The 23,875-nt window shown below is 42.1% G+C and overlaps 1 protein-coding gene and 1 pseudogene across 1 annotated transcript; both read right to left on the bottom strand.

Annotated features, from left to right (window-relative positions):
- Positions 1-2,731: 2,731 nt before the first annotated feature.
- On the bottom strand, positions 2,732-11,015 carry LOC122732065 (annotated as a pseudogene).
- Positions 11,016-12,323: 1,308 nt separating this feature from the next.
- Positions 12,324-19,614, bottom strand: CHRNA9 (cholinergic receptor nicotinic alpha 9 subunit). The gene is made up of 5 exons (XM_043973194.1): positions 19,551-19,614; positions 19,035-19,180; positions 17,901-18,055; positions 13,353-13,885; positions 12,324-12,868 (listed from the first exon to the last, which is right to left on the bottom strand). The coding sequence occupies exons 1-5, from the start codon at positions 19,612-19,614 to the stop codon at positions 12,324-12,326; spliced, it is 1,443 nt and encodes a 480-aa protein (XP_043829129.1).
- Positions 19,615-23,875: the final 4,261 nt, after the last annotated feature.

Genomic DNA, 23,875 nt, shown 5'->3' with positions numbered 1-23,875 from the left:
ACGAGGAAACTGAGGCCCAGATGAAGGTAAGTGACTTGTCCAAGTTAGCGGTACTTATTTATTAGATTATTCATTGAATGCCTACAAAGGGCAAAGTGCTTTGCTAGGCAAACATTGCCCAACAGTTTGGGTAAGCAGAGTTTGTCCCCAAACTAAGTACGGGCCTAGAGGGTGGTTACATACATGGTATGATTTGAGGAACACAACAAGGTCCTACCTGGCAAAACATTTTCTGTCTCTGTCTCTGTCTATCTCTCTTTGTGTCTCTGTCTCTCTCTCCTGTGAGATTCCAATCATTTGAGTTACTCTTTGGGGTTAGGGCATTGCTTCCAGAGGGCCCTTATTAAAATGCAAATATGTTCCCTAGAAAGAGCACATGAACCTATTTGTATTCATCAATAGGGGGGCAGCAGTGGATAAAGTACTGGCCCTGGATTCAGGAGGACCTGAGTTCAAATCTGGCCTCAGACACTTGACACTTACTAGCCGTGTGACTTTCTAGGCAAGTCACTTAACCCTCATTGCCTTGCAAAAAAAAAAAAAAAAAGTAAAATCTAAAAAAAAAATTTATTCATCAATAGTACAACTGATCAAGGCTCAATAGGAGGGAATCATAATCACTCTGCAACTCTGGTCCTCAATTAGCTCTACAAAATGAGAGCATTGAACTGTATGATCTCTGAGATCTCTTGCATCTTTATGATTCTCTATGATTTCTGAGGGCAGTTAGGTGGCACAGTGGATAGAGCGCCAGCACTAGAGTCAGGAGGACCTGAGTTCAAATCTGGCCTCAGCTATTTACTAGCTGTGTGGCCCTGGGCAAGTCACTTAAGCCTGCTTGCCTCAGTTTCCTCATCTGTAAAAATGAGCTGGAGAAGGAAATGACAAACCACTCCAGTATCTTCCAGGAAAACCCCAAATGGGGTCACAAGGAATTGGACACAACTGAAATGATTCAACAACAATGATCTCTGAGGCCTCTTCCACCTTGATGATTCCGTATTACTTATGACTCAAATTCTCACTTCTTACTAAGTATACAGACTTGCAAAACTTCTCTGGCATTTCTAGCCTCAGATCCATGGTTCTATGAGGATTCAGGGTACCAGAGAAGACGATACAAAAGAGGAGGCAAGAAACAGGAGATAAAAGCTGCCTAAAAATAGCAATGTTGTTATCTTACAGGTGTACAGCACCTGTATAGGAACCCTGTGAGAACAGTGAGGCTGACATCATTAGCCTAATTTTTTGTCTTTTTGCAGGGCAATGAGGGTTAAGTGACTTGCCCAGGGTCACACTGCTAGTAAGTGTCAGTGTCTGAGAGCTGGGAAGCCTTCATGAAGGATGTGGGGTCTTAATGGACGTTGGAGGAAAAAGAAGAAAAGGATGAGAGGAAGCAAAGACAGGCCTACTAAAAAGACCAGGATATGAAAACGGGGAACAAATTTCACAATCGTCACCACTGTGTAAGAGGAGAGAGTCTAAGTTCCTTAAAAGCAGGAACTGTTTAACTCTTGTCTCTTTCCCCTTCCCTGCCCTCCCTAGCACTTATCAAAATGCCTGGTATATAGTAAACACTTAATTGATTGTAATATAGTAAACACTTTATTGATCAAGGAACAGAAATACAGTCCTACCCCCCCCCCCCGCAATAACTACAGGGTGATTCCAATAGCATGCAAAGCCCATGAACATTTTCACACACAGAGAGGGTACAAGAAAACATGTGCATATATACATCATGCTCAACTTTTGGGTCCCATTCCCAGTCTTCCCCCCCCCCCATTAAATGGCTTTGGGAAGATGGACTTTCCATATAAAGCTGGACTTACTGACCCCCTAAGGGACTATTCATTTCTATATTGAGTTAGACATAGTAGGCTGGAGCCTTTTACAAATGCACAAATTTGAGTAAGTCAGATAACACTAAACCCTGGGGTTGGAAGAATTCCTTTGGAGTCAGAAGCTGCAGTTCATCTCTCACTACAGGCCCCCACCTCCTCTAGCCCAACTGGCCTAGAACTGGCCATTGCAGAATCACCTCCTGAAATGTAGTGATAGTGGGTAGTGTGAGCCAGAGTAATCACTCTTACACAATCATCACCATTGTTACGATCACCATCACCATTATTATTATCATTACCACCATCATCATTGTCATTATAATTACTTGGCCCTTACAACAATCCTATATGACAAGCACAGCATATATTATTATTCCCATTTTATGAATGAGAAACTGAGGCTTTCAGAGGCTAAGTGATTTGGCCAGACCAATACTAATACAGACAAATAGTCATTTAAGTTGAGATTCAAACCCAGACCTTTCTGTCCCCAGGTTCACCTGTACCACACTGCCTCAGGATGTCCAGAGTCATAAGACTTGGCAGCTTCTTCCACATAGAACAGGCTTATCTTGACTAACCCTTCCACCAAACACTAGTTTGGGGTCCCTGGGAAAGTCTCTTATTTTTATATTTTAATTTTATTATTATTATTTTTGCAGGGTGACAAGGGTTAAGTGACTTGCCCAGGGTCACACAGCTAGTAAGTGTCAGTGTCTGAGGTCACATCTGAACTCAGATCCTCCTGAATCCAGGGCCGGTGCTTTATCCACTGCGCCACCTAGCTTCCCCCTTGGGCAAGTCTCTTAACCTCTGTCTGCTTCAGTTTCCTTAACTGACCAATGAGGATAATAACAGCATCTCCCCTGAAGGGTTGTTGTGAGGGTCAAATGGCTTAATATTTGTAAAGTGCTTAGTTTGGTGCCTGGCATATAGTAAGTGATTAGTAAATGGTTGTTCCCCTCACTTTTTTTTTTCTGCAACAAAACGAAGCTTTATTGGAGGTTGGGGTCTTTGGCATTAAGTTCCTGGGTGGGTTCCTAAGGGGGAAGTCCCTCAGCCTCAGCAGGTTGGGGAAGGGAAGGCACTCAGAGAAATCTCACCCTGCTGTTGGGTGGGACTATTTGTACTCGTCGGGCATGGCCCACATACTGGCCAGGCAAGCAGCAGTCGGGCATAGATGTCAGTACCCCGAGGGAACATGGTTCCATTCAGGAACTCGTTGTGGTCATGCAGCAGGACTGGGGTTTGGTTCATAGGGGAGAAACCCAGTGCTGGGACCCTTGCGGCTCGTAGGTAGTGGCTGTCAGTGGCAGCCAGGAAGATCTCAGGCTTCACGCTGAGATTCATCTCTTTACAGATTCTGCTGAACTCAGCCCAGCATGGGTTAGAGTCATCTGTGGCCGTAATTCGGGGCCCTGTCCATTTTTCTTGAAACTGGTAGGTGACACCTTCCCCGGCCTCCTTGCACCAGCCCTGAATCCATTCCCCAAAGGCCTTGAGGTGCACTTGTGGAGCAACTCGAAAGTTGAAGCTGGCACTCATGGTGGTGGGCACTCCATTGAAGGCAACTCCTCCCTGCAGTATGGTCAGGTTCCCGGAGGTCACAGAGGATCAGGCTAGGGTCCGACTGGAGCCACTGCTTGTCCTGCTCTCGAACTCCAGGACTGAGGTGACCACCTTGTGTAGCTTCTCTGCTGCCTTATTCTCAATGAAACGTGAGCCTAGGTTCCCAGAGCCACCAAGGGCTCTGCTCACTGTAGAAGTCGGTGAAGGTTTCTGTAAGGCTAGCCAAACCCTCATCTAGGACAAAACAAGCTCTTAGAGCCTGAAACTCCGGCCGTTTCACAAACAGCTCCATGCCCTGGTGTCCTCCAATCTCCTCATCAGGGACAAACATCCGGTGAATGGTCCTGGGAAAAGATTTCCCTTTGACCTTTAGCCTCCAAACAGCCTCCAGGTCAACTGAATGCCAATGCATTTCATGCCCTGGGCACCCTGAGCATAAATGTACCCTTGGGCATCCTTGAAAGGTGTTATTATTGTGATAAAATAATGGGATTTAGCAGATACTCAAAGGCCCACCTGGAGATTAATCTAGACTGATTGAATTAAGTGAGAATGATTGGCTTTGCTGATTAGTTTACTTCAAGTTAACTAGATTATAAGCACACCTGGCTAGCCCTTAAGAAGGTATTGTTCTCAGAAGCTAGACTTTGAACTTGAGACCACCTTCAAGTCCAGTGACCAATGGATTTGGATGACAGCCCAAAGCTTCTAATTTAAGGCAATCACACAATTTAGATTTTATTTGTTTTTTTGTTTTGTGGGGCAATGGGGGTTAAGTGACTTGCCCAGGGTCACACAGCTAGTAACTGTCAAGTGTCTGAGGCCAGATTTGAACTCAAGTACTCCTGAATCCAGGGCCAGCCCTTTAACCACTTCACCATCTAGCTGCCCCCACAATTTAGATTTTAAACATCACATTATGCCCATTTTGCAGCTGAGGAAACTGAGGCAAACAGATGTTAAGTGACTTGCCCAAGATCACATAACTAGTGAGTGTCTTAGGCTGGATTCAAACTCAGGTTTTCCTGACACAGACACAGAGTTCTATCCATTACTCTACCTAGATGTCCCAAAGCTCTTGTACTAGTGGATGGGGTGTTTATCTGTAACAGTTACTTGGAAGAGCTAGTCCTTGAATAAGGTTAAAAAAGGACAAGATAGGGAATAGTTGGTAATAGGGAGACAGAGTTGAAAATGTGCTGTTGGCTCCAATATATTGGCCACTCTTGCTACCCCAACTCGATTCTCCCAGAGCTACTGCAATAATACATACTGCCTCTTTTCCCCAGTAGAGCATGCAGTTCAAAGCCGTTTCTAATCCCAGCTGGGGCCCTTGATAAACCTTGTGCTTTTAAAGTTATTATCTCTGGCTTCATTCTAAGTCACCACAAGCAACATCTCCTCCACCCCTTCCCCTCCAACTTAAGAACTTTCAAGTAATTACAGCAATAACTCATTTTTCTATAGTTTTAACATTTACAGCAGCATACCCCTCACAAAAGCACGCTCCTTCACTTGATACAAGTGAAGACCCTGAGTTTCAGTGACATAAAGCACCTAAGGTCCTGAATCTAAGTAAACCAGAGCCCAGCACTCAAACCTAGGGCATTTGACCCAAAGTCCAGGGCTCTTTCTAACAAGCCGATTGTCTCTAAGGAAACACATTTCTGAGAGCCCTGCCTGCTCCAGGCAGCTCCTCAGGTCTCCACCAGAGGGGCTTATTTGGGATACTGAGAGTGCCCCACCCACAAACGCAAGGCCAGGTAAGGGCAGTGTCAGGAACAAAGATGACCAGGCCCCACACCCAGTCATTTGGATCCTTCGAATTTCTTGTCTCCCTTGTTGATTTTAAGTTGCATCCCTTTGTACAAAAGCTGTGATGAATGACACCTGAGTCATTTTCAACTTCTGGTATTTCAGGTTAGGCCGTGGCAGGAGATGAGCAATTCAGAACACTTAAGGAAAAGACCATTTACCAGAGGCAAGGGCACTCACACCTCAGGCTTGCAGGCAGGCTCCATTTAACCTGGAATGGGGTGGATTCCTTTTGAACCTGGTAGTCCCGTCAATAGAAAAATATGGCCCTTTGCCTTATAGCTAATTCTGGAGGTGAAGGGGAGGGAGCAGAAAGGAACGTGACTAGGTTCTTGTCTCCATGGCTTTAATTCCCTGACCCCCTACTTCTGAGCAGGTCTAAGTAGCTCCCAATAAGGCTTCTCCCTCCTTTTCTGGGTTTCTGTCTTTGTACTTGTCATATTCCACATTGTAGCATTGATAGATAGATAGATAGATAGATAGATAGATAGATAGATAGATAGATAGATAGATAGATAGATGGATAGATGGATAGATGGATGGATGGATGGATGGATGGATGGATAGATAGACAGATAGATGATAGATGGATAGATGGATGGATGGATGGATAGACAGATAGATAGATAGATGGATGGATGGATGGATGGATGGATGAAGACAGATGAATATGTATATATGCATACATCTATCAATCTCTATCTCTATCTATCTATAATTTATTAGCATGTTTAGGGAGGACTAGCACCTCTGCTATGAGAGCTTGCTGAGCCCTTTTAAGGACTGTTCATCCCCCTTTGGTGTCTAGATTCACCCAACTCTCACCTGTGGCTCCAAGAAGCAGTGGCATATACAGTGGCTGTACACATCCCAGTAAAACCACCTAGTCAGATGGGCTAAACCAGGATGAGGGTAACTGACAGGCTTCAAACCTATCGGTGAGTTAGGGGAATGTCTACCCAAAGCATGTGAAGGGGCAGCTAGGTGGCGCAGTGGATAGAGCACGGTCCCTGGATTCAGGAGGACCTGAGTTCAAATCCGGCCTCAGACACTTGACATTACCTGTGTGACCCTGGGCAAGTCATTTAACCCCAATTGCCTCACAAAAAAACTCAACAACAAACAAACAAAAAACAAAAAAAACAAAAAACAAAAACCCCCAAAACAAAGCATGTGAAGACCTCCCCCATTGGAGTGGATTGATGAGGACGATTTGTTCCCACAGCCATGAGAGTGGCTGAAGCAGGTGCTGTGGGGTGCTGAGAGCTTGGTCAAACATCCAAGACACCCACATTATCCACTGCATCTAGGGCCATCACCAGTTATCCTGATTTGTCTTGTTACTGGATTCCAGTGACTCTGGAAGAGAGAGTAAGGACAATGACCTTGAGCAACTCTGCCTCACTTAAATCCAGTTCACTGAGGAGTTGACATCATCCCATGATGTCATTGGTCCTCTTCGAAATGAAGGACAAACAACAATTCTGTGTGTGTGTGTATTTTTTTTTTTTTTTGGTGAGGCAAAAATGGGGTTAAGTGACTTGCCGAGGGTCACACAGCTAGTAATTGTGAAGTGTCTGAGGCCGGATTTGAACTCAGGTCCTCCTGAATCCAGGGCCGGTGCTCTATCCACTGTGCCACCTAGCTGCCCCGATTTGTGAAGGTAGCTCGGTGGCTCAATGTATAGAGTGCTGAGCCTGGAGTCAGGAAGACCTGATTGCGTGTGTGACCCTGGAAAAGTCCCTTAGCCTCTATTTTCCTTAATACATTGGAGAAGGAAATATCAAAGACCTCCAGTATCTTTACCAAGAGAACCACATGGACAGCATTGGCGTGATATGGTCCACAGAGTCATGAAGAGCTGGACATGACTAAACAACAACAATATATATTTGTACAAACATTTCTAATAGACTACATCCTCCATGAGGGTATGGAATGTGTTCAATTAAATGGGAATGTGTGTGTGTGTGTGTGTGTGTGTGTGTTGCTTTGTACACCTTAAGTATAAATGCTAATTATTACTTTTTTCATCTTTGTGTCCTTAGCATCCCCACCGAGTCATGCCTACAGCACAAGAGCAGGCCTTTAAGACTTATTTTAAAAATTGAATTCTCTTCATTTTCCCTTTTTCCTGCCCTTTTCTTCCCTTCATAGGAAGGAGTTGAAAGGGACCTTAGAAGGATACCTAGGGGCAGCTAGTTGGCACAGTGGATAGAGCACCAGCCCTGGATTCAGGAGGACCTGAGTTCAAATCCGACCTCAGACACTTGACACTTACTAGCTGTGTGACCCTGGGCAAGTCACTTAACCCCCATTGCCCTGCCCCCCCCCAAAAAAAAAGAAAGAAAAGAAAAGAAGGATATCCAGTCTTCCATGGCTGGGATTGTTTTCTTTTTTGCTTTTATAGTCAACAAACATTTATGAAGTACTTACTCTCTGCCTGGCATGATGTAAGTACTGTAAGTAAGGGCTGGGCATACAAAGAAAGGCAAAGACACAGCCGCTACCTGCCTTCACGAGGCTTACATTCTAATAAAGGGAGACAACATTCCAATAACTATGTCCACATTTGAGATCTATACAATGTATAGGGAAGGCAACCTCAAAGGGAAGGTACTAAGGGTGAGGCTGGGGAGAGGATGCCAGGAAAGGCTAACTGCAGAAGGTGGGATTTGAGCTGAATCTTGAAGAAAGCCCCAGAAACCAGGAGTCAATATATACAGAGTGTCCTGAAAGTCTTAGTAGTTTTACACTTTAATAGCTTCACTAAGACTTTCAGGACACTCTGTATAGAGTTAGCACTTAATAAATGTTTGTTGGATTGAACTGAATATCAATTCAATGTTGAAGTTGGTGCTAAGGGAATTTGGGCCACCCTATAAAAATACAGAGCCAGCTAGCTGGTGTAGTGGATAGAATGCCAGGTCTGGAGCCAGAAAGCTTCATCTTCCTGAGTTAAAATCTGGCCTTAGACACTTATTAACTGTGTGACCCTGGAAAAGTCACTTAACCCTTTTTGCCTCAGTTTCCTCATCTGTAAAATGAGCTGGAGAAAGAAATGGCAAACCTCTCCAGTATCTCTGCCAAGAAAACTCCAAATGGCATCACGAAGAATCGAATGTGACTAACCCACAACAAAATGGGCCTTTGTTTCCTTTTCTCTAAAATGAAGTTGAACTAGGCAGTCTCTATAGGACCTTTCCAGCTCTCAATATCCGTGACCTGTGGATTCTAGAACCCGACAGGGCTCTTTTGTGTAACAGCAGCTTGCTCCGGGTTGCTGATGGCACCTGGTACACTAGATGAAGGAGGCTGGGCAGCCTGTTTCAAAGGGCAAAGAACACTGGATTGCTGCCATCTGCCTTCCTAGTAGATGATCTTGGGACCCAGTCCCAGAGTATGTGAATAGAGCATCTCAATTGTTTTATGGCTTATGACTTTACATTATATATGAAGGTCCAGATACACTTACAGCTTTAATTACTCCACACAAAACTTGTCATTAAGAATTCAATAGATCATTTATTTGATAATGCAAATCCCTTTCTGGGGCTGAATTTCCTGGAAGATGGTGACATTGACTAGCCATATTTTGACCCTCGAAGGTTTTCAGTTACCCCTCTATCCAGGCATGGCTTATTAGTTGAAACAATTAGGAAAACAAGAGTTATCCCATGAACTTTAGCCTGGAATTCGTCTCGGCAGGGCCAAGATTCTGGGTGGTGTTGGAGATCATTGTTTTAAGTCCTCAGGGATAGGAACAAGGTAATTAATTCACTTCTTTGGGTTTCTGTACCAAGTAGGTCAGTTTCTAACTTTTCTCTCCTGCGAATGAAGTAATCAGTCTGTGTAATAGTGAAACCCAGAAGCCTTGGATCCCACAGCCCTTAGTGTCACTGAGGGGAAGAAGGGAGGTGGATGGAAACACCGCATAGCATTTGTGCCCCAAAACAGACCTCTCAGTCTATACGAGGGCTTTCAAGCTGTGTTCTCAACAATTCTCCAGATGTCCACTCAATTTCTGTGGTGAATTTCATCAGTAGGGAGTGGAGGGAGAGGTGTATGTGTGTGCGGTAGGGGAATCATTTATTTAGCCCTGTTTTTGTGCATGTGAAAGGATTGGATTTTTCTCACATTTTAAATTTGATTCATTTCAACAATTATTTCTAATTCTCATCCAACAGACAGAGCACTTTTTTGGGCATTGGGAATGTCATAGGAAGAAAAATAAACTATATTCCCATGCTCTCTTGGAGCTTATAATCTAATAGGTTTGTAGGAGGATAATATTTCTTTCTTTCTTTCTTTCTTTCTTTCTTTCTTTCTTTCTTTCTTTCTTTCTTTCTTTCTTTCTTTCTTTCTTTCTTTCTTCCTTCCTTCCTTCCTTCCTTCCTTCCTTCCTTCCTTCCTTCCTTTCTTTCTTTCTTTCTTTCTTTCTTTCTTTCTTTCTTTCTTTCTTTCTTTCTTTCTTTCTTTCTTTCTTTCTTTCTTTTTTTTTAGTGAGGCAATTGGGGTTAAGTGACTTGCCCAGGGTCACACAGCTAGTAAGTGTTAAGTGTCTGAGGCCGGATTTGAACTCAGGTTCTCCTGAATCCAGGGCTGGTGCTCTATCCACTGCACCATCTAGCTGCCCCAAGGATAACATTTCTTAATCCTTTTCCTTTCAAGGAAGAATTGAGTAATAAAATGTTAAAGAAAAAAAAAAAGCCGGACCTGGAGTCAGGAGAGACCTAGGGTCTGATCTCAGCTCAGATACTTCCTAGTTTTTCGCCTGTGGACAAGTTATTTAAATTGTTGAGCATCAGTTTCCCCAACTGAATACTTGCCTCCTCAGTTGTGAGGAAAGCATTTTGTGAATCTGAAAGTGATATTCAGGGTGTCCCAAAGGAGTGCAGCACAGTTAAAGTATTGTATTGTATTTTATCTCCAGATTTCCCCATCATCTATACCCTGTAGTGAAATTTTTCTTGCTAAGTACAATAGTGCTCAATACCAGAAAGTAACCAGTACTAGGTGAAAAATGACTTCCATTTGTTTTACCGTGACCCTTAGAAGAAACAACATAAAAAGCAGAGTCATTTTATTACAGAGCAGCTAGGTGGTACAGTGGGTAGAGCACCAGGCCTGGAGTCAGGGGGGCCTGAGTGTGCCTCAAGTCATGAAGACTCATATTCCTGAGTTCAAATCTGGCCTCAGACATTCACTAGCTGTGTGACCCTGGACAAGTCACTTCACCCTGTTTGCCTCAGTTTCTTCATCTATAAAAATGAACTGGAGAAGGAAATGGCAAACTACTCCAGTATCTTTGCCAAGAAAACTCCAAATGGGGTCATGAAGTCAAACATGACTAAACAATAACAAACAATAGAAATTTTATTATAACCCCCAAAGACTTCCATCTCTAACTTTGCCTTCTTACTATCTTTATTTTTATTATTAATTAATCAATCAAGATTTCATAAGTTCCTACTGTGGATCATTTTCTAAAAAATAAGTATAATTTTTGCTTTATTATCACTATACTATAATACATATGTCTATGTATATATATATATGTGTGTGTATAGATAATATATATTATACACATTATGTGTGTGTATATATATATACATATATACATACATATATACATATATATATATATATATATATATATATATATATATATATATATATATATTTACACACCATGGCAACCTGACAGTCAGCCCGAGCCTTTCTGCCAGACAACAGACAGACAATCAATCCATCACTAGACCGGTACTGGGATCCCCTTTCTGGCATGGTAGAACTTGAACTTGTCTGTTAGATCTTTGGAGAACCAAGAGTTTAATATAGCATTAAAATGTTACCACTTGATCAAGGTTTTAGGATAGATACATGTGGTTCTATAACTTCAAAAACCTTGACAACCACTATCCTAGGCTAAAGATATAAAAAGAAAGAAGAAGGGGATAGGGTAGCACGTCATCAATTCGGCATGTCGATAGTATTATTGCCTTTTGTAAAACAGTCTGCCTCACTAAGTCAAATAACATAAATTTATGCTTTTCTGAGCACATCATGGAGTAAGCACTATCTAAATCATGCAAAGAGGAGCTCACTGTCTTCAAGGGGTTCCTGATGGGAAGGAAAGTTCTACACTTTCCTTTCCCTTTTTGTATATACAACTATAGAACCTCAGAATTGAAACCTAAGAGGTCAATGAGTCTGTGGCCTCCCCAAATGCTGAATCCTGTTTACATTATCCGGCATCAATGGTCATCTGGCCTCTGCTGGAAGACCTGCTGTGGTAGGGAGACTACAGATATGATATAGCTAAATTTGGGGCTGGTCCTCATGGTGACTTTTAATTAATCTTTGTGTAGCAAGGTTCAAAGGTTATCCTGCCTCTCTGCCACCAAAAAAAAAAACCCTTTGTACCTGCTAGCAAGGGTCAGAAATGACTTTGTAGAAAAAGCTTATAATATAGAGATATAATATGAGATAATATATAGAAAAAAGCTTATAATTAGAATTGAAGTTTAAGACCTTTTTTGTTTTTATCTAGAATGGCACTGATATATTTTAGACCTCGTTTGAGGGTTTTGTGTGTGTGTGTGTGTGTGTGTGAGAGAGAGAGAGAGAGAGAGAGAGATGTATGTGTTTTAAATAATATCGGCCTCTTGATTATACGATAGAGAAAATCTTAATTTCCGGCTTGTGAAAATGGTTTAGAACTGGAAGAGTCATGGAATTATTCACTTAGAGTGGGAAAGAACTTTAGCTGCTATGAAGTCTAATTCCCTCAATTTACAAACGAGGAAGCTAAGGCCCAAAGAGGGGGCAGTGACGTGCTTAAGGTCACATAATAAATGATGGAGTTGGGGTTTTGAACCTAAATCTTATGTGTCTCATTCTAGTGCTGGTGTTCCTTTCACTGTAGACTGCCTCCTCTAAGCTTCCCTGCCCCTACAATTTACAAATGAGGAAAATGAGGCTCAAAGAGGTGAATGACTTGCCCCACACACAACACAGGTAGTAAGTAGCATAGTCGAGATTCAGAATCGTGTTCCTTGACTCCCAGATCCAGAATTCTTTCTACCTCATGGATTATGCTTTAGCTATGATCAAAATACTCATTGCAAACACCATGATGAAAAAAATCCACATGAAGAACCTGTCGATCACTTTTGCTACCTTCTTCCATTCAATTCCTTTTGCGTTATTGGTCCGGTGATCTTTGAGGCACTTAGCAATGTACTCAATATTCCTCGTCAGGGCTATGTACCGGGCACAGTAGCTGTCTGCCTCTTTGGGATTCCCCCCCTGGCTTCCCAAGTCATTATTTAAAAGTCTATTGATTTCCTTCTTTGGGGCAATGTTATTGTCTCTGTTCCTGGGCCCTTTCCGATGCAGCTCTGAGAGTTTGCCATAGTCCTTCGGGTGATGGTGTCGTTCTTGGCTATGGCGTGGGCTGGCGCAACTTTCCCCAACATCATAAACAAATAAGATCTTGGACATGTACTTCAAGATCACTACTCTTGCCCACTGAGGCACTGGTTTGGCTTCAGCCCCACAGAAGTGGATATTCATCACCATGATGGTCAGTGCAGTGGATGCTGTTATCAGGGCCATTGTTGCTATGTAGTATTTGCCTTGGATTAAAGAAAATTGCATTTAAAACAACTTTTCTTTTTCTTCTGCCCCTACCCCTACATTTCCCAAGTCGAAATCTTTGTTCACTCTAGTTTTAAAGAGCAGAAAGAATTCTATTGGATTAGACATCAAAATTCCCAACTCCTAGTTAAACCCCTACCCACCACACCACTTAACAACTTATAAAACAAAGGGGTTGAATTTCATGACCTTTAAATTCCTTTCCAATTCTAACAATCTGTGATCTATGCCAATTGCTAATAGCAAATCGATTATGCAGTAATCTGGAACTGACTGATCCAATCACCAAAGCATTTATTAAGCATCTACTATATTAAAGGCAGTAGGAATACAATGATAATTGATTAACCACCTAATATGTGTCCTGCATCATCATCACTGTCAAACTGTGGCTCATTCACTTTGAGCACATACATAGCCATCATTAGTCTTCTTAATATAACCACTATTACTGCTACTCACCTATCAGAGGTACGTTCTCAGAAGGAGGCATAATCTCTGCAACCATTAATTGAAATACAGTCATGGCCAAGAGGACGGTGACTCCCAGGGACACTTTTTCCCCAGAGGCTGCTGGGAGGTAAAAACTCAAGGGGGCCAAAAAAGATATTAGCAGACACGGAATCAACAAGTTAACAATATAGAAAGATGACTTCCTCTTCAGAATAAGCGTAAAGGTTATGTCTGGGTAGGGCTCCGAGCAGCACCCGTAAGTGATCACATTCTTCACTGCAGGCATTCCATGGATTTCCCACTCCACGTCTTCAACGAAATCAGAGAGGTCTCCACTCTCCAATGCATTAAATATATCCACTTGATTACCATTATAGGTCCAGGAACCAAAGGTCAGGTTGCACTGTTGATCATCAAAAGGGAAATAAGATACATCAACTACACAGGAACTCTTGGTTATAGCTGGGGAATCCCAAGTAATAAGCCCATCGTATCTGAGCACCACATTTGTATTCACTGGCTCTGAAGATTCATCATCAGCTCTAAGGGGGCAGAATTGGGGGGAAAAATAAAAACTGTTAATTAGAATGTAGTTTAACTCATCATCTCATTTCCTTCCCAATTTTCTCATCCCCCCAAAGTAGCTCTCTCACACAGTTAGTGAGTGCCTGAGGTAAAATTTGAACTCAGGTCTTTCTGACCAGGCCCACTGAGCTCACTGCCTCCTTGAGCTTATCCTTAGGCTAGTAGAATAGTGGAAATTTTGATGTAGAAAGTTAACTTTACTGTTTATCTCTGTTTCCTCATCTGTTAAATGAGCTGGACTTTTTTTTTTTTAGTGGCAAAGAATTGGAATCTGAGGGAGTGCCCATCAATTGGGGAATGACTGAATAAGTTGTGGTATATGATTGTAATGGAATATTACTGTGCTATAAGAAATGATGAGCAGGTGGATTTCAGTTGCTTAACATCTCTTTGCCTTAATTCACTGGAGAAGGAAATAACAAACCATCGAAGTATCTTTGCCAAGAAAACCCCATGGATAGCATTGGCATGCTATGGTCCATGAGGTCATGAAGAGTTGGATACAACTGAACAACAGCTTAGGCTCAAAAGTTTAGAGTTGTTTATGAATCAACTTTCTCTTTTACCTTATTTTCAGTTTAGATTCATATGAACTGATGTATAGTGAATGAGCAAAACCAGGAGGACATCATGCACAGTGACAGCAGTATTGTTCTATAAGCAATTGTGAATGACTTGACTATTCTCAGCAATGCAATGATCCAAGACAATCCCAAAGGGATTGTCCCAAAGGAACAATCCCAAAGGGCTAATGATGAAGCATACTATCCACTCCCAGAGAAAGAACTGATATTGACTGAACACAGACTAAAAAAAAGTACTTGTGGATTGTACATATATAACCTATATCAGATTGGTTGCTGTCTTGTGAAGGGGGGAGGGAAAAAAAATATGGAACTCTAAATCTTATGAAAATGAATGCTGAAAACTACCTTTACATGTAACTGGAAAAAATAAAATAAGTATTTGTTACCTTATTTTCAGTTAGTTACCAAGTCCTTTGGAACAATTCTTCTGAATCGGAGGGAGAAACCATTAACAACTGAGGCAAGAGGGGTGAAGGAAAGATTAAGGAAGGTTTCATAGACAAGATGGAACTTGAATCAAGTGAAGGAAGACAAGGATTCTGAGAGGTGGGGATGAGGAAGGAATGCATCCCCTTCCTGGGGGATTGCTGTTACAATTGCCCAGAGATGGGAGGAGTGTCAAGGTTGAGAGACAGCTTGACTGGAAGGTAGAGTTTGTGAAGAAGAGTGATATGAAGGCTGGAAATGTAGCCTGAAGCTGGATTGTCGAGGGTATTAAGTGCTGTGTGCCAGGCAGAAGAGTTTATAGTTTATCCTCGAGGCAATGGGAAAAACTGAAAGTTTTGAGGAAGGTCAGACCTGTACCTTAGTCAGTCTATTTTGATGGTGGTACAGGCTCTGGAGGACAGATTGAGAGGGAATAGACTGTAAACAGGGAGGCTGATTAGGAAGTTTCAGATGATATAGGCCTAGATGAGGTTGGTAGTCACGTGGGTAGAGAGAAGGGGATAGAAGGAGATAGGTTTTGGAGGTAGAACCAATATTGGTAACTGATTCAATATAGGCAGGAGCAGGGCAATCAGGAATAATATAATAACAACAAAAATCATGATAGCTAGCTCTTATATAATGCCTACTATGTGCCAGGCACTGGGCTAAGTGCTTTACAAATACTATTTCATTAGATCCTCACAACAATCGTGAAAGGTAGATCCTAGTGTTACTCCTATTGATGAGGAAACCAAGGAAAATAAAGGGTAGGTAATTTGTCCGAGGTCACACAGTTAGTAAGGGTCTGAGATCAGATCGAGGATAACTCCAAGGTTACATACCTGGGTACCTGGCTGGGTGGTGGTCCCTTCAACAGGAATAGGGAAAATTAAAGTAGAGGCAGGTTGAGGGAGGGAGGAAAGTAATGAGTTCTATAGTGGATATGTTGAATTTAAGATGCCTGTGGAACACCAAGAAAATGTGCCATAGGCAAGGGACAACACAGGACTCTTCCAAATGAATTTATGGTCCCTTCAACAGGAATAGGGAAAATTAAAGTAGAGGCAGGTTGAGGGAGGGAGGAAAGTAATGAGTTCTATAGTGGATATGTTGAATTTAAGATGCCTGTGGAACACTAAGAAAATGTGCCATAGGCAAGGGACAACACAGGACTCTATCAAATGAATTTATCCCGTAGGATAGTATATGTGCTAACCAGAAGTGGTGATTTAGTCAATGGTCCTTTAGTGATCTGGAAAACTTCATGACAATAATTCATATTTCTATGGCTTTTTTTGTTTTGTTTTGTTTTTGCGGGGCAATGGGGGTTGTGACTTGCCCAGGGTCATACAGCTAGTAAGTGTCAAGTGTCTGAGGCCGGATTTGAACCCAGGTACTCCTGAATCCAGGGCCGGTGCTCTATCTACTGCGCCACCTAGCCACCCCCTTTCTATGGCTTTTTAAAGTTTACCAAGTGCTTCCCTCACCTCACTTTTGTAAGGTAACCCATTTTACAGAAAAAGAAAATGACTCACCTAGGGTCCCACAGGGGCAAAGCCCCCGGGTATGTGTGTCCTCTGCCTTCAAACTCAGTATTTTCTCTACTCCATCTCCCGGTCTTGCTTCTCTGGTTTGTCAGATTCCCAGGGAGCTCGTTACTTACTGGAAGGATCTGATTAAATGTCCTTGGTAGGCATCAAATTCCTTTAAGGACATTCAATGTTCTCACTAACTAGATTTGATGATCCTTCAGAACATGAAAGTAAGAAGAGCTAACATTTTTCTAGCCCTTTATATACACAATCTCATTTTATCCCCACCACCCATGAGCAGGCGCCATTAGCATCCCCATTTAACAGATGATAGGTCAAATGTCTTGACCGTTGTCACCTAAGCATCTGAGGCAGGCTTTGAACTCAGGTTACCTTGACTCCCAGGACCACATTCTGTCTATTCCATGGCCTAGCTGTCTGTTCATCTCCAGGGCTACAATCGTATCATTTAAAGCACCCAAGCTGTTTACTCCCAAGTGCCTATTTGCACATTATTGACTTAATGCCAAAATGCATAGGACCCTCAGCCTCCACTATTTCTGTGTGGCAGGCATTGTGCTAGGCTTTGGCACAAGGATAGAGAATGGTGTCATGACGGTGTGTCTCCCTTTCTTGTCCTATAGGCGGCTAAAGTAGTCGAGGGCATAGAATGCCAGGCTCGGAATCTGGCAGGTCTGATTTCAAAGAGACTTCCTAGCTGTGTGACTGTCAACAAGTCACTTAATGTTGCTCAGCCTCTCTTCTCTCAGCCATAAAATGGGAATCATAATGACACCTACTTCCCACAGTGGTTGTGCAGATAATGTGATATAATGTTTACTAAGCAAATATGATATAATATAAATATATTTAATATATTACATACTTAATATACAAATATATTTAATAATAATAAAGCACTTTGCAAACTTTAAATCTCTATATAAATGCTGGCTATTATTAGTGGCACATACTTTCTCAGATTGTTCCTATTATATTAGAATTAGGGGGACAGCTAGGTGGCGCAGTGGATAAAGCACCGGCCCTGGAGTCAGGAGGACCTGAGTTCAAATCCGGCCTCAGACACTTAACACTTACTAGCTATGTGACCCTGGGCAAGTCACTTAACCCCAATTGCCTCACTTAAAAAAAAAAAAGAATTAGGGACAAAAATATTATCTAACAGCCATGAATACAATCAGAGTTCCCACAAACACAGATACTCAGGAAATCTAAGCCAAAAGAGAGACAGGATGCAAAAATCTATTGAATGTTTCATTAGACTGGTTGTCCAATTCCTACACAACAAGGGCTTGGAACATCCTTTAAGCCTCATCATGCCTAGATTCAAAGAAATCACTGGTTGAAATACATGCCAAATATCTGAAGATAGTGACATGCCATTAGTTTTGATTCCCACTTACTTGTTATAAAGAACAATGTCTGGCCTCCACACTAAGTCACTGGGGATCCTGATGGTGTCTAGACCATCATACTGGTCTCTATCCCACTTGAGATATGCATCGTACCAGATCTGGCGAATCCACAGATAGACTGTCAAAATTTGGTTTCTCTCATCCTGCAAGAGGACTCAGGATGTAAATATTTCTAGACAACAACTCAACCAGATGTATTCTATCTCTAGAATATATTGTCCCCTTCTGCTTTATGACCATTTCAAGGTTATATGTACAATCAACAGTTTAAAAGAAATTCTCCTTCCTTAGGTTAACTAACAAGCCCATCTTTTAAAATTATGCTTAGCTAAGGCCTGATTGTATAAAATGGGCAAATGTTCAGGTCCTGTTTGGTCAATGGATCAAATTTCTCATGAAAACATACAAGCAGGGAGAGATGGCAGGGGCAGAGACAAAGAGTGAAAAGAGAGAAAAGAGAGAAAGGGGGGAAGAAGAGGAAGAGAAGAAAAAGCAAAGAGAAAGAGGAGAGAAGAGAGAGGAGGAGAGAGAGAGGGAAGGAGAGAAAGAAGGAAAGAGGAGAGAGGAAAAGAAAGAGGAAGAGAGGAGGGAAAGAGAAGAAAAAAGAGCAAAGAGAGAAAGAGGAAAGAAGAGTAAAGGAGAGAGAGGAAGAGAGAAAAAAGAGAGAGAGGAAGAGAGAGAGAGAGAGAGAGAGAGAGAATGCACATATCTAGAATGCAGAGAAGGAAAGTGAAGTATCGTAACTATATGTCCTCACAAATGCAGAATAAGATATATTATCTTTTAAACACACACATACACACACATCTTGTTTCTATCTTTTCTCTAAGCAGATTTCAAAGGTCTTATAGACATTTTTATTTTGCGTATTCACATACCAGACTGCTGAGCAGAATGGGTGATATTTTCTTCATTTCACAAGTGAGGAAATACCAGTGAAATTAACACCTCCGTGGAGTGAAGACCTCTCTCCCTTATCTCGCCCATCTCTCATTTAGCCTACACAAAATACCTCCTGCTCCTATCCCCTCTCCCTACCCTAGTTACGAAGCTATTTCTTTTGAAAATAAGGTTGCTGTCCAAAACAGCAACTCTAATAGGCATCCAGTTAATGTTACTCACCATATCTTTAATTTGGGAGAGTGTAATTTGCAGAGTGACATTCAGTACTTTGTCTGTATCTTCCACTGGTCTCAGGGCATTGGAATAATCTTCAAAAAGGTCATTAAATAGCTTTTGAGCATATTTTCCTTCTGCTGCTTCTATGACTGCATTAAACAAATTGGTACTAAGTCAATACTCAAGAGCATAGTCTGCATCTCAGAGTAAAATGGGCTTTCAGCATGTGATGTTGTCTATCTACCCCCCACCCACCACAAAAAACCCCAACAACCCAGGTTTGCCCCAGACTTGCTCCAAGAAAACAGAGCTAGATTGACAGCCGGCTTTTGGGAAGTATTATCACTTATCCATCCCTTACTGCAAGGAATATGTGCCTCTGGTCAGCTGCATGCTTGCCCATAGTCAGCTTCCCCCCTATTCCCAGAGACCCAACCCCTGGGGCTCATACTCATTCCCAGATGTGCCAAGCCAGGATGACAGATACAACTGTGTAGCTACTACCCCCTGTCTTCTCACCTTTCAATCTGGAGGCTGCCCACAAAATCCAGCAAAGGGAAAACAAGGAATGGTGCCAGTCCATCCTTTTCCTGGGACTCCTTAAAGGTGAGCCAGAGGCAGAAGTGATTTTCACCCTCTTTGGCTCTATGAGAAATTAGCACAGATGGAAAATCTCTATAAGTCACCAGTAAACTCTGGCCCCCAGTGCCAGACTTCTCTTTCTCAGGAGCTTCTGTCGCCACCACTGCAGTAGATGATAAATCTCCTGCAGTATTGCCCACTGAACTTGTGCCCGTGCTGATGTCCTGTGCATCCCTCCCCCCTTACCCCTCCCATCTTGGTGTCATGCTTGCTCCTCGCCACAGGTAATCTGAGACCAGCCTGCTCCACTCCTGCTGATGAATGAAGGCTGAGATGATGTCTGGAGCTTGGGGGAGTTGGGCCCACAGTTTCAGCTTCACAGTGAGGAAGGGCACCTCAGGGGGTCCTCAGAATACTCAGATCACACCTCTGGAAGAGCTTTTAGGGGGAAGAGAAAGAGAACTAGTACAAATGGCCTCCCTTTCCCCTCATTCCTACCACGAAGATTTCTTTCTGCCTGAAGAGATGGCTTGATAGAATTTATTCAGACCAAGCAGCCATAAGAATTAACCCCTAAGCGAGAGTTCCTACCACCAACATGCTGATATCAGGTGAATAAAAAGTTTGCCAAAATTCCGATATCAGCTGAACAAGCCAAAGTGAGGGTGAAAATGATTTTATCCAAATCAGAAGGGAGAAGAGAAACGAAGGAGATAATTTCATAGTCATTGAAATCTCCTGAAATCTTAGACTATTTACTTTTCTATTGTTTTCCTATTCTTTTAGTCTGTCAACTTTACTACCCTCTGTGTTCTAGGATCCTGTTCTTGGCTTTGCAGGTCCAGAAATCCACATTCTTACCTAGTTGGCCTGTGCTGGGCTGGCTAGTCCTGGGAATCTGGCTCAAGGGCCAACCAAACTCACAGGAAATTGATGTGTAAAAAATAATAGCTAGCATTTAAAGCACTTTAGAATACACATCTCAGTTGGTCCTCAAAAACAACCTTCTGATCTAGGTATTATTATTATCTCTACTTTACAGATGAGGAAACAGCCTCAGAGAAGCTAAGTGATTTGCCCAGAATCACATGGCTCCCTTCTGATTTGGATAAAATCAAACCCACGTGGAAAACTCAATTAAGAGGTTACTTCACAATAGAGAATCAGAACAATGGGAGATAGATGTTCCTATTTTCTTCAAGCTGCCTCAATCTAATAAACCATCCTCACCCTTAGGGAGCCATACCTACCAAGTGGGTCAGATATGTGTCAACAGCTCTCCCTTACTGCTGTATAAACACTAACAAAGCTGTCGCTGTCTGATCCCCTTTTTCTGACCTCCATTCTTTGAGAGTATTAATGTTATTCTAATTTCTGGTGGTTTCCTCAGATCCATCTGACTAGCCTGTCTAATATTATTATTATTATTATTATCATTATTAGTTTGGTTGGGTTTTTTTGTTTTGTTTTGTGTGGGACAATGGGGGTTAAGTGACTTGCCCAGGGTCACACAGCTAGTAAGTGTCAAGTGTCTGAGGCCGGATTTGAACTCAGGTCTTCCTGAATCCAGGGCCGGTGCTTTATCCACTGCACCACCTAGCTGTCCCTGTATTATTATTATTTTAAAATTTTATTTTATTTAGCATTTTATTCTCCACAATTACATGTAATTTTAACATTCTTTTTTCCCCCCATATTTTGAGTTCCAAATTCTCTCCCTTCCTCAACCCTTCCCCACTTCCCATTGAGAAAACAAGCAATTTGACATTGGTTATTTTTGTGTAGTCATGTAAATCATTCTATGAAAGAAAACACAGACAACCCCCATCCCCCAACACAAAGTAAAGAAAAAGTATCTTTGATTTGCATTCAGGCTCCACCATTTTTTTCTCTGAAGATGAACAGCACCCTTCATCATAAGTTCTTCAGAGTTGTCTTGGATCATCGAATTGCTGAAAAGAGCTAAGTTATTCACAGTTGATCATAAAACAATATTGCTGTTACTGTGTACAATTCATTTTGCCTGTCTGTTATTTTTGATTTGGATTTTTGGGGTTTTTTGCGGGGCAATGGGGGTTAAGTGACTTGCCCAGGGTCACACAACTAGTAAGTGTCAAGTGTCTGAGGCCGGATTTGAACTCAGGTACTCCTAAATCCAGGGCCGGTGCTTTATCCACTGCGCCACCTAGCCGCCTCTGTCTGTTATTTTTAAAGATCATATTTCCCTGGTGACCTGATTTGCTGCTGAGTGGTTCAATGGACAGAGCACTGAAGTCAGGAAGACCTGAGTTCAAGTCTTACCTCAGCTTGAGCTGAGGATTTAAGCTCAGGTACTCCTGAATCCAGGGCTAGTGCTTTATCCACTGTGCCACCTAGCTTTTATTAAACTTCGGTGTGCCTCAGTTTCCTCAACTGTATAATGGGGATAATAATAGCATCTACTTCCTAGACTGGTTGTGAGGATCAAATGAGATTTGTAAAGTGCTTAGCACAGTGCCCGGCATATAGTAGGTGCTTAATCAATGTTTGTCGCCTCTCAGATAACCAGATTTCTAGTGTCCACCATGAAATCTCTTGCCCAGTAAAGGTCATCTTTAACAAATTTTTCCTTTATTTTTCAAACCGCTCTCAGATAATGACTGTGTTTAGACTACTCTCATCTCCTCCACAGTGGCTAGCACAAAACAGGGCTCATAGCAGGCACTCAACAGATACTTGCTGATTGATTTCTCCCATAATTCTACCTAGAGGATCGGCTTCTAATAAACTGCCTGTGAGGTAATCATTTCACTCATTGTATTCTGTCTCCCCTCAATAGAAGATGATGTCTCTGGGAGCTGGGATTGAGTTTTTGCCTTTCTTTGTATTCCCAGCATAGTATTCTGCACATAGCAAATGCTTAATAAATGCTTGTCGACTGATTGGGCCACTTCAAAAATCTCATATTCAGTTCAATAACATTTATTTGCTATGTGCAAAGGACTGGGCTAGGTCCTGGTGATATAAAATTTTAAAATCCCTGTCTTCAGGAAGGTTATATTCTCCTTGGGGAATATAGCAAGTATACAGATAAGTATAATACAAGGTAACTTGAAGAAGGATGGATTGCTGACAATTGGGGAGCAGGGACAGAGGGGTGATCAGGAAGGGTCCAGAGAGGAGATGCCACCGGAATTGGACATGAAGCAAGATGAAGATGCTGAGAGGCAGAGGAAAGAATATATCCCAAGCAAAGATTATATTCTTTGTGATGTCTTTACTAGGCCCGAAAAGTGACCTATTGCTTTGGGGGTGGGGGGATTCGACTTCAAAGTTTGAAACAAGAGGGTCACTTGTTCAACTCTCAGTTATTTTGGAATTCAATTGGTCAGACTATCCCATTCTCAGAGTATGCTAGTTTACCAGGTTCATGAAATGCTATTGAAAACTTGAGTAGTTCAGTTCAGCACAGAATTCAACCTGGCTGAGTCAGGAAGTTTGAGGTTCAGATCCAGCAGTAGTGTAATGGGGCCCCTAGGCATAGAAGTTCGGATAGCATCATTCAGCAGATGACGTGATCATATCACTTTGGGGAAGCCACAGAACATTAAACATTAAGGTCAGAAAAACAAACCAAAAATTCAAGTGAATTGTGTTTCTAGAAAGCATACTAATTCATTGTGTACACACACACACACACACACACACACACACACACACACTAGCTTCTTGTCTTAAATGACCACGATTTAGTTAATTCTATTAGAGCTCTGGGTGTGAGCCTTTCATCACTTACATCCTAGTTTTCAAACATGTTATAGCACCACACCAGGGCCATTGAAGTCGAGGGGAGCGGGGGAGAGGGAGAGGGAGAGGGAGAAAGAGATCGAGAGATCTCTATTAATGACCAATGGGGGCAGCTAGGTGGTGCAGTGGATAAAACACCAGCCCTGGATTCAGGAGGACCCGAGTTCAAATCCAGCCTCAGACACTTGACACTTACTATCGGTGTGACCCTGAGCAAGTCACTTAACCCTCATTGCCCCACAAAAAAAAAGAATAAAGGAAAAAGAGAAAAGAATGACCAATGGAAAAATTCTAGGAGAAAAGGAAGCACATTTTAGAGGCTTCAGGAAACTGACTTCCAGCCAAGTATGGATGACACAAATGATATCTAAGGACCTTGTACATAAATTATATAATCATAGATTAAAGCTATCAAAAATTACCAAAGATGGGAAGTCAAAGATGGAGTAGCTTGGAGAAGATAAGTATGCTAGAAC

This window comes from Dromiciops gliroides, chromosome 6 (genome assembly GCF_019393635.1).
Source record: "Dromiciops gliroides isolate mDroGli1 chromosome 6, mDroGli1.pri, whole genome shotgun sequence".
In the NCBI taxonomy this organism is placed as follows: domain Eukaryota; kingdom Metazoa; phylum Chordata; class Mammalia; order Microbiotheria; family Microbiotheriidae; genus Dromiciops; species Dromiciops gliroides.
The sequence above is the reverse complement of the archived record's forward strand: the minus strand, read 5'-3'. Positions and strand labels throughout refer to the sequence as shown.